We start from the raw sequence: 14,844 nt of genomic DNA, 5'->3' as shown, positions 1-14,844 counted from the left end.
ACTTCTGTCCCATCCTCGCTACAACTGCCTAAAAGTAGAGGGCTGGAGCTAGGACACATGATCATTCCTGGGTTCCTGACAGACCCACCACACAGATATCTAAGAAGACCAGGGAATCCTGGCCTAGCCCAAGCACATGCAGCCGGACCCAACATTGATCTAGAATGGACTGAAGGGACTTCTGCTCAGAGAGGCTCAGGGGACATCTGAAACTCAGGCTCAGTGAACACATGAATGTCCAGTGGGGTGGTTCTGTGTATTGTGGTGCTGATAGATAAGGACTCATGCATGCTACATGAGTACCTCTCTTCTAACCTGCACCCCTGCTCTGGCTGGGATCTGATGAACTGAGGTTACAGCACAGATACTGTATGTAGCCTTCTATAGGTCAGGATTTCCCCTTCCCTCTACTGACATCACATGAGGCTTTATTCTGTTCACTCCAATGACTCAGATGTCCGGCTGATGCCCTCTTCAGATCCTCATTTCCACCCGGGGTTAAACCTCAACCTCTCCTGCCATGCAGCCTCTCATCCAACTTCACAGTAGCCTTGGATTATCAATGGGAAGCCCCAGTCACGCTCCCAAGATCTGTTAATCCCTTCCCTCGCTACTAATAATAGCAGATCCTATACCTTCTTGTCTGGAATTCTGCCATTGTCATCGGTAGGACAACAGTGAAGAAATGTACAGGTCTTGGTAAGTGGATCCCTGAAATGTCAGCACTGAACTTTGTTGGGAAGCCTTGGTTTTATGAATAGATGCAGAAGTTAATTCCCTGCCTGTGCCCATGGGAACAAGCGACTCCCAATCCTCTCATGAGGTTCCGGTTTGGTCTCTTACTCATGTCCTTCCATCTCTCATCTTCTGGGTGACCCTGGATTGGTCCTGGAATGTGGTTGGGGATATTTTTCCATGTAGCAGGACCTTCCTACAGGGAAGGATGTACTTAAGGTCAAGTAGGTTTTTCTTTCTTTCACTAATTCATGCCATCCTGTCCCGGCCATTTTGCTTTCATGGTCTCCATTCTTGATGGCCCAGAAGGATCATCTAGAGCTTTGAACCATGCTGATGTTCCTTTCCAGAAATGCTCCCAGCTCCTGGCTTGTCTTAACTGGTGATTGACTTCTCTGATTCCAATGGAGCCAGAAGAAGCAGGTAATGAATGTGTCTGGGAGGCCTGTGCCGAGTCAGGGTGGTGTTGATGCTTTGAAGACGCTTGTTTTACTTATTGTTAAGGATGTCAGTGGCGTTCACCAGAGTGTCCTTGAGCTCAGGACATGGGGAATTTGGAAAAGTGAAACTCAAGGTAGATACCTGTGAGTTATGTTCTGCCTCTGATGGTCCAGCTGTGAGGGGCTGTGGACTCCAGCCCACGTGATGACTGGAGAGGGACACTCACTTGGAGAATAGGGTACATATATTAGTCTCTGTGGAAGAGAGAGGCTTAACAGTTTGATACAGTGTCCTAGTTAGCATTTACTGTCAAACTGACACAGCCCAGAGTCTTGGCAGTGGGGAGAAGAGTCTAACTGAATAGCCAGCTTTATCGAGTCTGGCTATGGGTGTGTCTGTGAGGGAGTCTTAATTGATGAATGATGGCAAGGCCACTGTGGGCAGCACCATCCCTAGGCAGATAGTCTTGGTTGTATAAGAAAACTAGCTAAGCATGAGCCATCGAGCTGGCCACTGGATGAGCAAGCCACAATCTTGTTTTGTGCCTTGATGTCCTTCTATGGAACAAAATGACCCAGACTCAGAAGGGAAATGGACCTTTTACTCTCTTTCTTTATCACACCAAGAAAGAGAGACCTAGAACAGTGTATGGGGAAGAGCAGATGGCACATCCATTTCAATCAGTGTTCTATGTACTCAAGAGCTGATGCCCTCAGCACCCTGTAGGCAAAGAGAAGGAAGGATTGAGACCCCAGAGATAGGCCAGCTGGTAGAGGTGCGGTCCTTTCATTACTGTCCTCTCCTTTGAGTCTGAAAAGAAATGTACCACGACTTTCCACTGACATTTTGTGAGAACAAGCTCCTCTCGAGGCTACCCATCCTCTAGATGTACTCTTCCTCCAACTTTGGTCCAGGACTTCCTAGGGAAGATCTGGAACCTTGCTGTACTGGCTGGTTTTGTGTGTCAATTTGACACAAGCTGGAGTTGTCACAGAAAAAGAAGCCTCAGTTGTGGAAATGCCTTCATGAGATCCAGCTGTAAGGCAGTTTCTCAATTAGTGATCAAGTGGGGAGGACCCAACCCATTGTGGGTGGTGCCATCCCTGGGCTGGTGGTCTTGGGTTCTGTAAGAGAGCAAGCTGAGCAAGCCAGGGGAAGCAAGCCAGTAAATAACATCCTTCCATGGCCTCTGCATCAGCTCCTGCTTCCTGCCTTGCTTGAGTTCCAGTCCTGATTTCCTTTGGTGATGAACAGCAATGTGGAAGTGTAAGCTGAATAAACCCTTTCCTCCCCAACTTGCTTCTTGGTCATGATGTTTTATACAGGAATAGAAACCCTGACTAAGACACCTGCTTAGACACACCCTACACTAGATGGAAACATGAGTTCTGTAGAGCACAGTGGACAGGGTGACAGGCCCTGCTTCCACCTGTGCTGAAGGGATCAGGGCAGATCACAGTTGACTTGTTGATCACCCCTATTGTAGCCCTAGACATGAGATTGCAGTTCTCCCAGAGAACTCCAGGGGGAGATACCAGGATGCACATTCAACACTTAGAAAATTGTTTGCCTAAGCCATGCTTGATCTTGGTTTGTAGAGCTGTTTGCATTTCTGTCTGTGTGGACCTGGAGCTCACTGTCACTACCCTGTTGTTACTTGTGTCTGAGAATACCTCTCTGACTGAGGAACCTGAAAGTCTGCTCACTTCTGGCATCTCCCATAAGGGAAGGCAGGATTTCTGATGGGGAATCACCCAGACAAAGGGCATAGGTGACCAGAGAGAACCTAGGCTCACCCAACACACAGTTCAGTCAACCCATGTTGCTGGAATGTTGCTTTGAAACTCCCAGTAGGAAGAGGCACCCACAGTCCTTTCCAGGACACACATGTCACCTCTTCCCAACATCCAGGATGTTGAAACTGGTCACACAACTTCTTCTGGGTCTCTCTCCTGGATCAGGAACTTGGTGACTGTAGTGATAAAGGGTTATTCATCACTCAGTTGGTCCCTTTCCAGCCCTCATAGGCATCTCTGTCACTTCCTGCTGGGAAATCTCACCTTCCATGAGCACTGAGGACACAGGGCAGACTGGGTGCTCAGCTGAGTCTCTGTGTCACAGGGACACATAGACAGGATGGAGGCTCCCTCTTTGACACAGACAGACTCAAGACCAGGACTCAGCAGATGTCAGCCCTGGGATGAGCCACTGTTCTCTGAGGGCATGGGGATGTTTATCAGCCCTGTTGCTCAATGAGAGTCTTGGAGGAGAAGCATAAAGAGAGAAAAGTTGGAGGGATGCAGGGCAGCACTGAAGGTAGAAGGGACTGAGCAGTGCCTTGGACCCGACCCCACTACCCACAGCCCATTGGATTCTGGGAAGTGCTCCTGCCTGAGAGGAAACTCAGTTCAGAAGGAGGAAGGACAGCAGAGGCCAGGTGCCTTGTTGGAGTTGAAGGTCTTCTCCTCAGAGCAAGAACATGACAATGAGAAGACAGATGGAGGCATCCTCTGTGTTTCCCTTCAAGGGGTGTACCCCCTGCCGAGGGTTCCTGCTCACAGGTAAGAATGCCTACTCCATGATTGTGTGTGGGGAGGAGACCTCAGAGAAAGGCTGAAGTTTCCTGAGAAGACAGGAGCCCTAGAGGAGACTTGGGTTTTTGTTCACAGTCATAGGGCAGAAGGTGCAGCGAGGGCTTAGGTTTAGCAGGCTGAAGCCCTCAATGGACAGGAGCTGATGAGGATGGAGAAAACCCCTAGTGTTCCCTACTGAAAGTCAGTCACACTGTCTGCTCTGTTGTGAGTCCCGATGTGTCCAACCATCACACGGTGACTCTCCAAATGGAAGTCAAACAGATAATAAGAGGGCTCAGTGTGCAGAGACATGACAATCTCCATTCAGTCCTCAGCTCCAGCATGGTAGACAGGGAGACGGGACTCCTGCAGGGTCTTCTCTGCCCTCCACACCCATGTGGTAGCTTTAACAGTACTTGAAAACACCAAGATACTTGCCTTCAGACATGTGCTGTGGCACATACCCAAACCAGCTCACGCTGAGACATGTGCCTTCATGAACCCATACAATACAGAAGTAAATGTAAAAATATTACATCACTCTTGAGTATAGTTATTGTTGCTAGCTACAGACATAGGAAAGATGTAGATTAATCTATGGACACACCGATCCATCTATCCACCCACCCACCCACCTCTCCTTCCTTCCTTCTTTCTTTTCTCCCTTTCTTCCTTCCCTCCTTCCTCCCTTCCTTCCTCTATTGATGTCTAAGACTTTTCCAGGAACCGAGTCTTCCTAATGTCAGATTACTCTCTGTTCTCCCAAAGCCCTGATTCTAGTGGGTCAGAAGTCAGTGTATCTGGAAGATGATATCATGGGTTGACTGGTACAGCAAAGGGGACAGAGAGCAAACATTCGGAAAGTGAGGTTTCTCCAGAGGAGGAGGTCAGTCAGGCATCCTCACACTAAATATGGGAGTGCTGAGGTGTGAGCTAGGCAGACAACTGAGCAGAGAATTGCGGAGTTGATGACACACTGAGAGCCTGTGTGGGACTGGAGGTCATGTTGCTCACCTCCATCAAGGAGGGTAGACACGCCCCTACCCACACCCCTAAGGTGAGTGCTGATCTCTGTAGAGGGACATGTTGATTTCTTAATTATGTCAATAAAGAAGGTGGAAGCTAATTTCTAAAATCAGTTAGCTGATAAGAACCCAACAATTGTGCTATTTGGCTAGTTTTAAAATATTAAAACTGTCTAGCATTTTCCATCTGTGCAGTAAAGGTGGGCAGAAGAGAGTAGCTGGGGTGGATGTTGGCGGCTTGGGGAAGCTAGATGAGAGGGTCTGGGTCAGGGAACCAGCTGGTTGTGGGCAGATCGGTTGAGAGTGAGACCAGTGACAGCTGATCTTGGGCCTTAGCCAGGAGTGTGGGCAGAGCTCCCGGGAAAGGCAGAAGTGTGATTTTAAAAAAAATCACATGCAACAGATTTCACCTGCTCAATATCGATGGTTGCTCTTTCTTCCCTTTTAGCCTCCCTTGTAACCTGCTGGCTCCTGACTACTGCCCAGGTCAACATTGAATCGGTGCCATTCAATGTGGTTGAAGGGGAAAACGTCCTTCTTCTTGTCCACAATCTGCCAGAGAATCTCACAGCCTTTGCCTGGTATAGAGGGCTGAGGAAAATTGGAGTATACATACTGAACACTGAAGTAAGTGTGACGGGGCCAATGTACAGCGGTAGAGAGACAGTGTACAGCAATGGTTCCCTGTGGATCCGCAATGTTACCCAGAAGGACACAGGATTCTACACTCTACGAACAGTCAATACACGTGGAGAAACTGTATCAACAACATCCTTGTACCTCTACGTGTACAGTAAGTGATACTTTGTGAACTCTGGGTGTTGTGTGGGGTTCATTCCAGTAGACACACACAGAAGGGGCAGGCCTACCTACCCTTTGCATTGTGTCTCCTTATTGAGGTGTGAACATTTAACTCAGGAAACACAAGGACAGTAATGCCAATTGAACAGAATCCTTCTTTTGACTTTACCTTGCAGTCAGCTGGATGTGTGGTTAAGACAGTGAAGGACAAAAGCCCTTGTCTAGACTTCTGGGGGTCTTAGCAGTAATGTGTCCTTGGGAAAGACCTCGAGGGAAGGAGATTGGGTTTGAATGAGGTAGCCATAGGATCCTTATGGAAGTGAGAACCAGAAAGCCCTGGCTCCAGACCTCTGTCCTGACTTATCTCCTGATGGCCCCGAGAAGCATTTTACAAAGACTGGATTCTGACATCTGTTGGCAGGGAACAGTGCTTTTGAGGAGCAAATCCTTGTGCCACATATAATCAGCTGGTGCACTGCCATGAGAGCCACAGTTAGGCGAGGTCTCCTGGATCTCTCCAGTGACTCATCAGGGAGAGAATAGAAAGACAGATGTCCCGGCCACTAAGTAACTGTTATGATGGCCTTATGAGACTTCCAGGAAGGTCATGGTTGCCAGGAAGAGGGACAAAGGACACAGATCCTCCTGACAATTGCTTGTCCTTTGGGGTCCAGCTCATAGAAGTCTCTCCTGCAGGCAAATGACACCAGGCTCTGCTGATGTGGATAGCTCCCCAGATGTGAGCTGCAGTTCTCCCAGTCATCAGCAGGGGCAGCCTCAGGGAAACACAATTAACACCCAGAAGAGTATTTGTCTAAACCAGGAACTTACCTCCTCCTCTGGCTAACTGCCCTGTTCCTACAGACATGGGGGGGTCACACAGCCTTCTCAGACCTACCAGCTGCTTCCTGTATCTGCTGCCTTGCTAGGGAATTATGTGTAGTGGCTGCTTTGTGTATTTTCTCTGGAAAAGATAGAGTATCCTAAGGGAACCACCTAGACAGAGGCCCAAGGCATCTCGGAAAGGCCAGGGAGCATACGGGAAGACACAGTTCAGCAAACAGAGGAAGTGTGCCCACCATCTTGAAACCCTGCATGGGATGATGGAGCCCAGAGCAGTCCTTCTAGGACTCAGGTCAACTCCTCCCACACTCAGGAAGTGAGGCTCCTGACACATTTGCTCCTGGGCTCTTTTTCTCCCTGAGAATCCTGACTGGTGACTGCAGTGAGAACGCATCTGTCCCCTTCCCCACTCATCACACAGTTGGTCCCTTGGGATCCTCACACACATCTCTGTTTCCTTCCTTCTGAGAGCAAACTCCATCTTTGCAGGGCACTGAGAACACAGGGCAGACTGGGTGCCCAGCTGGTTCCTGGGTCACACAGGGAGTGCAGAGGGTCACTCACTGGTGCTGACTGAGCCAGGATGTGGCCAGAACAGAGGGCTGCCCCTGGGTGAGCTGCTGTCTTCTTAGGGCACAGAGATGCTCAGAGGTTTGTTTGTCACTGTGTGCTCTGGAGAGCTGAGAGAGGTTAGGTAGGTAGGACTGAGTGTGCACAGGGCAGAGAACACAGAGTTACCCACAGCCCTTGGGACTCTGGGAGATGATCCTGTCTGGAGGAGGCTGAGCTCAGAGGATCAGAGAACTTGGGAGCTGTATTGGAGCAGATGTGCTACAGACTGAGGACAGATCTGGCCACAGAGACCAGGGCGGTGCCCTCTGTACCATCTGCAAACAATGCCCCACCTGTTGGTGCTCCTGCTCACAGATGAGGAGGCCACATTTTACAGTGTGTGAGAGGAGAGGACTCACCTACTGTCTAAAGTCTCCTCAAGGGGACAGGGACTGGAGAAGAGTTTCAGGTTTGTGGGCTGAAAACACTGAAGTATAGAGGCTCATCATCATCATCATCACCACCACCACCACCACCACCACCACCACCACCACCACCACCACCACCACCACCACCACCACCACCATCATCATCATGAGGCTCTTGGTAAATAAGAAGAAGCAGCGGGGAGGAGGAGATTATTGTCACCCACAGTTCACCATCACAGAGCCCAGTGTTCTGAAGACTGAGGTTCTCTGCTGTGATGCCCCAAATAAGAAACCAAGCTGGTGTTGATCTGGCTCAGTGGATCTGGGTGTTTGCTTCATGTCTGACAACCTGAGAACCAGTGAACACAAGTTGTCCCCTGACCTCCACCTAGGGACGGCGTTTTGCACCCAACACAGACACACTGAGGCATGCCCTTGCACATGAACTCATACACCAATATAATAAGCAAATGCATAAAAATTATAGCAAATGGAAGAAGTCAACACTGTATTCCCAAACATGCTAATTTGTTAAATAAATCCATGGCCATGTATTAATTCATTCACTCACTCATTCATTCACTCTCCAAGATATTTGAGTTTTCTTTTGCAGTCTTTTTTTTTTTTTTAAAGATAATATAAGACAAATCTCAGTTCTCATTATTCCCTAGCCCTAGACTGGCAGACAGATCAATGAAGAAAGCTAGAAGGTGAATCAGTCACTAAAGGACAAGAAACAAAAGAGTCAGAGTGTGACGGTCGGGAGGCTTCACCCCAACACCCATCGACACTGACACTGAGGGTGAGCGGGGATCTGAGGACGGTGAGGCAGGGCCATGTTGACACCTGAGGGGGGAGCAGCATAGAGAGGAAATGACAAGTGAGGGGCACGGAGTGCATGGAGGTAAAGCACTGACTCCACTAGGTAGGGCAGGGAAACTCCCACACCTCAGCTGAGCCCTGGACACGGCTGCTCAGGACGCAGGGCACCGTCTTAGCCAAATACTAAAGTCCTGATGTTGACGGATCTCTCTTCCCTTCTAGCCTCTCTTTTCGTCTGTGGGCGTCCTTTTAACCCTGCCAAGCTCACTATTGAATCAGTGCCGCCCAGTGTTGCTGAAGGGGGGAGCGTTCTTCTCCTCGTTCACAATCTCCGGGACAAGCTTCGAGGGTTTTTCTGGTACAAAGGGGCGTCTATGTCTAGCAACCATGAGATAGCCCGATACAGAACAGCCAAGAATTCAAGTGTGCCAGGCCCTGCCCACAGCGGTAGAGAGACGGTGTACAGCAATGGATCCCTCCTGCTCCAGAATGTCACCCGGAATGACACTGGGTTCTACACCCTACGAACTCTGAAAAGACATCGGAAAATGGAATTGGCACACGTGCAACTTCAGGTGGACAGTAAGTGATTTTCCGTGATCGTTCAGTGCTGGGTGGGGCTTTGTCACACAGGACTGTCACCCCTGGCATGTGACTACCTCCTCTCTGCCTTTTTATCCCCATGTTGTGGTTAACCACTATGTGCAGGACACATGTGATGGAGAGAAATGCCCATGAGTCACTCTATGATCTGACTCTCCCCTGTATCAAGGACAATAACTCAACCCTAGGTGCTAGACTCGGCCCAGTCTTCTGGGGACTCTTGCCATGCACGTGAGGAAACCATGGCATCCTCACAGAGTGGTGAGCACCAGGAAGCTCTGATCTCAGTCGTTTGTCCCAGACTTGACTGCAAATGTCTCTAGGAGCATTTTGTCAGGAGTGCTGCTTACTGCCTCTCTCCTCACAGCCTGCCCATCCTGATCTTATAGCACCTAGGACACTGAGCCGAGGGGTGAAAATGCTCTCAGTGGCCTGGCTCTCCCACATCAATCACCAATTAAAAATGTACTACAGGTTAGCCCACAGGTTATTTTGGTGGTGGCATTTTAAATTGAGGCCCCTTGTTTCAAAAATTCTAGCTTGTGTTAAGTTGACATAAAGCCAGCCAGCAGGATTCCTGAGCCCTTCCCAATACCTGTATCTGCCAAGAAGACCGCATTCTTCCCACCCATCATCCAGCCTTAGTCCTGGGTGCTATAGGCTGAGCAGTGAGAACATGTGGGATGTGAGATCTGAGGCTGACTGCAGGTACAAAGGAGATGAGAACGTCAGAGCGTGAATATCCAGGGTGTGTAGAGACCGAGGTCACGGGAGGCATCATCCCAAAGCACAGTGTGCATGAGTGCGTGCAGTGTCTGAATGAGGGCAGTGAGGGACAGCCACGGAGACACTGAGGAGAGAGCTCCATGCAGAGGAAATGACAGGATTCTGGGCACTGAGGGAATGGAGGCCATGTTCCCGACGTCCGTCAGGTGGGAGAGACACACCCACACCTGCATCTCTGGGTTGAGGGAAGAATCCATCTCCTCAGGTTGGAGGTCGCCATCTTTCCACTAAGCACAGTGATCCCATGTGATGACTTTTTCCTTTCCCTTCCAGCCTCCCTTTCCTCGTGCTGTGACCCTCTCACCTCTGCCCCACTCATGATAGATCCAGTGCCACGGCATGCGGCTGAAGGGGAAAGCGTCCTTCTCCGTGTTCTTAATCTGCCAGAAGACTTTCAAGTGTTTTACTGGTACAGAGGGGTGTCTACCTTCCAGGTCTTTAAAATTGCAGAATATAGCAGAGCCAGGAATTCCATCACCAAGGGGCCTGCAGAAAGCAGAACAGAGAGAGTGTACACCAACGGATCCCTGCTGCTCCAGGACGTCACCGAGAAAGACACGGGCTTGTACACTCTACAAATGATAGACAGTAGTTTCAACATTGAAACAGCACCTGTCCAAGTCACTGTGCACAGTAAGTGACTCTCAATGGCTTCCAGATGCTGGGTGTGGTTTATCCTACTTCATAGCTGACTGTGAGGACTGGGCTGTGTCCGCTCTCCCCCACTGCATTGTGTCCTCTCATGGGTGTTTGGGCACTTACTGCAGGGCACACATGGGCTAGACCAACAGCATTAGAGCAGAACCCCTCACTTGTCTTTACCTGCAAGAGGAAGGCCTGTGCTGGGTAAATTCAGGCCAGGATGTCACACTCAGCCCTGACCCTTGGGTCTCTCATCATGCACATGGCCTCGAGGAAGACTCTGTAGGGGTCAGTTAGGCCCTGCCTGAAGAAGTAACTCCAGGTCCTCACAGAGAGCACCAGGAAGCCCTGGCTGTTAATCTCCACCCCTGTTTAGACTCCAGGGAACATGGGGAATTGTTTTTGTCACTGCATGTTTTTGGAATCCTGTTGGAGCTGACATGAGACAAAGCTCTCTTGGCATGTGGAACCAGCCAGTGAACTGCCATGAGTGTCAGGGTTAAGCTAGTTCCCCTGGACACCTACCTCAGAGACTCAGCAGGGAGAGCATAGCTGGACAGGTGTCCAGGCCCTTAATTACTGTCCTGATGGGCTTATGAGACCTCAGCGGAAGGGTAGGGTCCACAAGGCACAGGTCCTCCTCTGCAATTGGTTGCCCTCTGAGGTCCAGCTCCTGGAATTGTCTCCTGCAGGGAAACAATTGCACAATAGCTCAATTGGGCAGATCCAGGCATGAGGCGTAATTCACTTCGTGGTCACTAGGTGACCCGAGATAATATCGAAAATAACTCAGCCTAAGACTTCACACTCTGCTCAGTCAACCGAGGCTCTTGCTATGCTCAGAATGGCTGAAAACTCAGAAAAGTAATTCCAGGAGCCATAAGCTTAACTTGTAACTTGGCTCCATCCCGGTCCCTACAGACCTGGAGTTCTCTTGGGCAGTCTTTCAGACCTACTAAGCACATCACTCTGTCAGAGGATCCTGTGTTACCAGGTTCCTGGCTCTCCCTGGCATATTCCATGGGGAATCACCTAGACAGAGGACAGCTGCCTCTCAGGAAGGACATGGGCAGACCATAGCTGAGGCTCAGCCAGCACAGGATGTTGAGAGTCCCTCTGGAGCTCTCCTAGGGATACAAAGCCACTGCCCTCTCTCTAAGACTCAGGTGACCTCCTGTGTCACAGCCACATGAAACTCTACACATGACTGCTCCTGGGTCTCATGACGACGCACTCTGACTGGTGACTCCAGTGAGCATAGGTCTGTCCCTTTCCTAGCATCGGCCATCAGGTCCCTGCCCAGCCCTCACAGGGATCTCTGGCACCTTCCTGCAGAGTTGATTCCACCTCGCCAGAGTATTAAGAACACAGGACAGCCTAGTGCTCAGGTGGGATTCTGTGTCATGAAGGACAATTCGGGAGAACACAGCAGAGGGCAGGTCTGCAGTGAGCTGTTGCTGCCTCGGGGTACAGAGATGATTATGAGCCTTGTCGCTCACTGTGTGGTCTCGAGGACTATATCTATATGAACAATACAGACAGTGAAGCCACTTGGGGCACCATGCAGGACTCAGGGTGGAAGGGACAGACCAGGACCCTGGACACCATCCCTGACAGCAGTTAGCGTTACCCTGGGAAAGGCTCCTGCCTACTAAAAGTCTGTGCTCAGAGGAAGGAAGACAGCAGAGTTTGGGGAGCAGTGTTGTAGCAAATTGTTTCCTCAGAAGGAGGGCAGAACAGGCAGCAGCGGCCACGGTGCCCACTATGTACTTGGCCTGTATTGGGTGCAGCTCCTGGTAGTGTTTCCTGTCACAGGTGAGGAGAACAGTGCCTGACTGTGGGAGCAGGGGAGCTACCGTGGAAGGAGAGGAAAGGCTCCCTCAAGTTAACCTCTGACCTCCATCTGGGTGCTATGTCCTGCACTCACCCACATACACAGGATGGTGTACACCTATACCAGCACTGACACACACACTCACACTCACACACACATACTCATATCCCCCGTCACACACATGCACACACACACACTCACATATACACACACTCACACACACACACACACACATACACACACATACACACACACACTCACACTCACACACACACTCACACTCACTCACACACATACACTCACACACACACTCACACATACACACACACAAACTCACACTCACTCACACACACACTCACATACACTCATACACACACATATACTCACACAGACGCACACACTCACATACACAAATACACACTCACACACACACACACACATTCACACACACATACTCATATCCCCCGTCACACACACACACACACACATACACACACACACTCACACACTCACACACGTGCCCAGGTTAATGTGAGCTGGAGGTTTAACCGCTGTCTGTAGCTTTAAATACGAGAATTTCATTAACAGCCGGCCTTGCAAGGCCCTGAGTCGTTCTTTCATCCACCCACATGCTGAGCCTGACCACTTACTGGAATTTCCAGAAAGATTAAACTACTTTATAAACACAAGGTCCTAGCTTTAGTGGACAGGAAGTCAGACCAGGTAGTCCATCTCGAAGCGAAGTCAGCATTGAGTGATCCGGAGAGGGGAGAGATTGGAGAGGTCAAAAGGTGGACACTGGGGTTTGTAGAGGAAGAAGTGAGGGAAGGCACGCGACTTCCACATCTTCTGAGTGTAAGCAGGCACGTGAGGACAGTGAGGTTGGCTCACATCAGGACAGAGTTCCACACAGAGGAAGTGACACACAGTCAGGTGCACCGAGGGCCTGGAGGTTGTTTGCTCACTCTTGCCTGGAGGTGCAGACACTACCTCCCACCTCTCCTGAGTGATGGATCTAAGCTTCTGTGGTCACAGGACCCCATCTTTTCACCAAAGACAAAGATGTCATTATTGATGAATTTGTCTTTTTCCCTTTTATCTTCCCTTTTAGCCTGTGTTCACCCTCCCCCCATGGTCTAGCTCACTTTTGAATCAGTAAAAGGAGCACCAGGAAGCCAAGGATCCAGACTCAACTGTAGTTGCTCCCAGACAGCTTCTCCTCAGGGCTAGCATTGAATTTCCTGTTAGAGCTGACAGGGAACAAGGCTCTGCTGACTGACCAAGCCACATAGGGCATGGGATCAGCTGTGCACCACCATGATAGCTGCAGTCATGTAGGTCACATGTGTGCCTTCTTCTCCTGAACCTCAATGGACAGGTGCCAGGACAGAAGCCAACTTTCTTATGGGCTTAGGAGGCTCACAGGAAAGCCAGGTCCCCAAGAGGAGGGACAGAGGTGACAGTTCTCTAGAAACCTACTTATCCTCAGGAGTCCAGCCTTGGGTAAGTGGAACAGGTGCTGCTGATGTGAGCAGCTCCCCCATCCACTGGTCAGAACATTGCTCATACCTGATCTTAACTATAAGCACTGCAACCATTGTGCACAGTGTGTCCTAGTAGAGGGAACCTGAGGGACATCAAACTCAGTGGCTGAATCAGGGTCACACAGCCCTTGGGTCACAGATGTAAAGCACAAGGTATGACTGTAGTCACAGCTCCAATTTCTCCTCCCTGGAAGCTTTATTAGGTGTGAGCTATAGAGGGACTGGTTGAGGTGTCTGAAGGACAACTGTCATTTGGTCCCCTCCTCTGTTTCTTTGCAGAGCCTGTGACGCAGCCTTTCCTGAGAGTCACGGAGAGCACCATTACAGTACAGAGCTCAGTGGTCTTCACTTGCTTCTCAGACAACACTGAGATCTCCATCCGTTGGCTCTTCAAGAATCATTATCTGCAGCCCACAGAGAGGATCACACTGTCCCCATCTAAGTGCCAACTCGGCATAAATCCTGTCAGGAAGGAGGATGCTGGAGAGTATCGATGTGAGGTCTTCAACCCAGTCAGCTCAAAGACCAGTCTCCCAGTCAGTCTGGTTGTGAGGAATGAGTGACCCCTCCTCTCATGCTACAGCAGAGGGGTAGCATTCCTTTGTCAATGAGGTACAAAATGGATGCAATTTCCATAGTAAAAATTGTCAGTAACTGGTCATGTACCTCCAGCATGGTGGCTCCTGCCTGTAGTTCTGACACAACAAGGTACAGAAGAACAGGCCAAAAGGAACAGGTGCCCAAAGGAAAATAGAGACATCGATACAGTAAACAGTATTGCAACTGTGTTAAGACATTAGGTTGTGGATTGAATGTATCACCAACCCCGAGAATCTATGGCAACTAGTATCAGGAGTCTCCAAACTTTGGATGTTCCATGTGCCCTGTTAACATGGTCCAGTGTTTGCACAGCGACAAATATGCACTCATATGCTCCAATAGTTTCACCTAACCCCAAGGCTGGACCCCAGTCACCCATGGGAAGTGCAGAAGATGGCAGAAAGGACTGACCATTTTTCTCAGTGCACATAACTGGCTACTAGATAGTTTTGATCTACAGTTTCTTTGATGCACAGAATTGAAATCCTTTGTGTAAAAGCCAACTGGAATGTTTGTATCCTAAGGGTGGCAGGCACAACGTGACCTTGCACACAATTCTTTTCTGTAAGCATAAATAAATAAATATAATATAGATGATATATAAAAATATAAAAA

At 49.6% G+C, this 14,844-nt stretch overlaps 1 protein-coding gene across 1 annotated transcript; it reads left to right on the top strand.

The window, feature by feature from the left end:
* The first annotated feature begins 3,452 nt into the window (after positions 1 to 3,452).
* Positions 3,453 to 14,836, top strand: LOC116892576 (pregnancy-specific glycoprotein 22-like). The gene is made up of 5 exons (XM_032894356.1): positions 3,453 to 3,737; positions 5,223 to 5,567; positions 8,443 to 8,802; positions 9,883 to 10,242; positions 13,909 to 14,836. Exons 1-5 carry the CDS (start codon positions 3,656 to 3,658, stop codon positions 14,190 to 14,192), a joined length of 1,431 nt encoding a protein of 476 aa, XP_032750247.1. The 5' UTR covers positions 3,453 to 3,655; the 3' UTR covers positions 14,193 to 14,836.
* Positions 14,837 to 14,844: the final 8 nt, after the last annotated feature.

Source organism: Rattus rattus, chromosome 2, assembly GCF_011064425.1.
Source record: "Rattus rattus isolate New Zealand chromosome 2, Rrattus_CSIRO_v1, whole genome shotgun sequence".
Lineage (NCBI taxonomy): Eukaryota > Metazoa > Chordata > Mammalia > Rodentia > Muridae > Rattus > Rattus rattus.
This window is presented reverse-complemented; position numbering and strand designations above follow the sequence as displayed.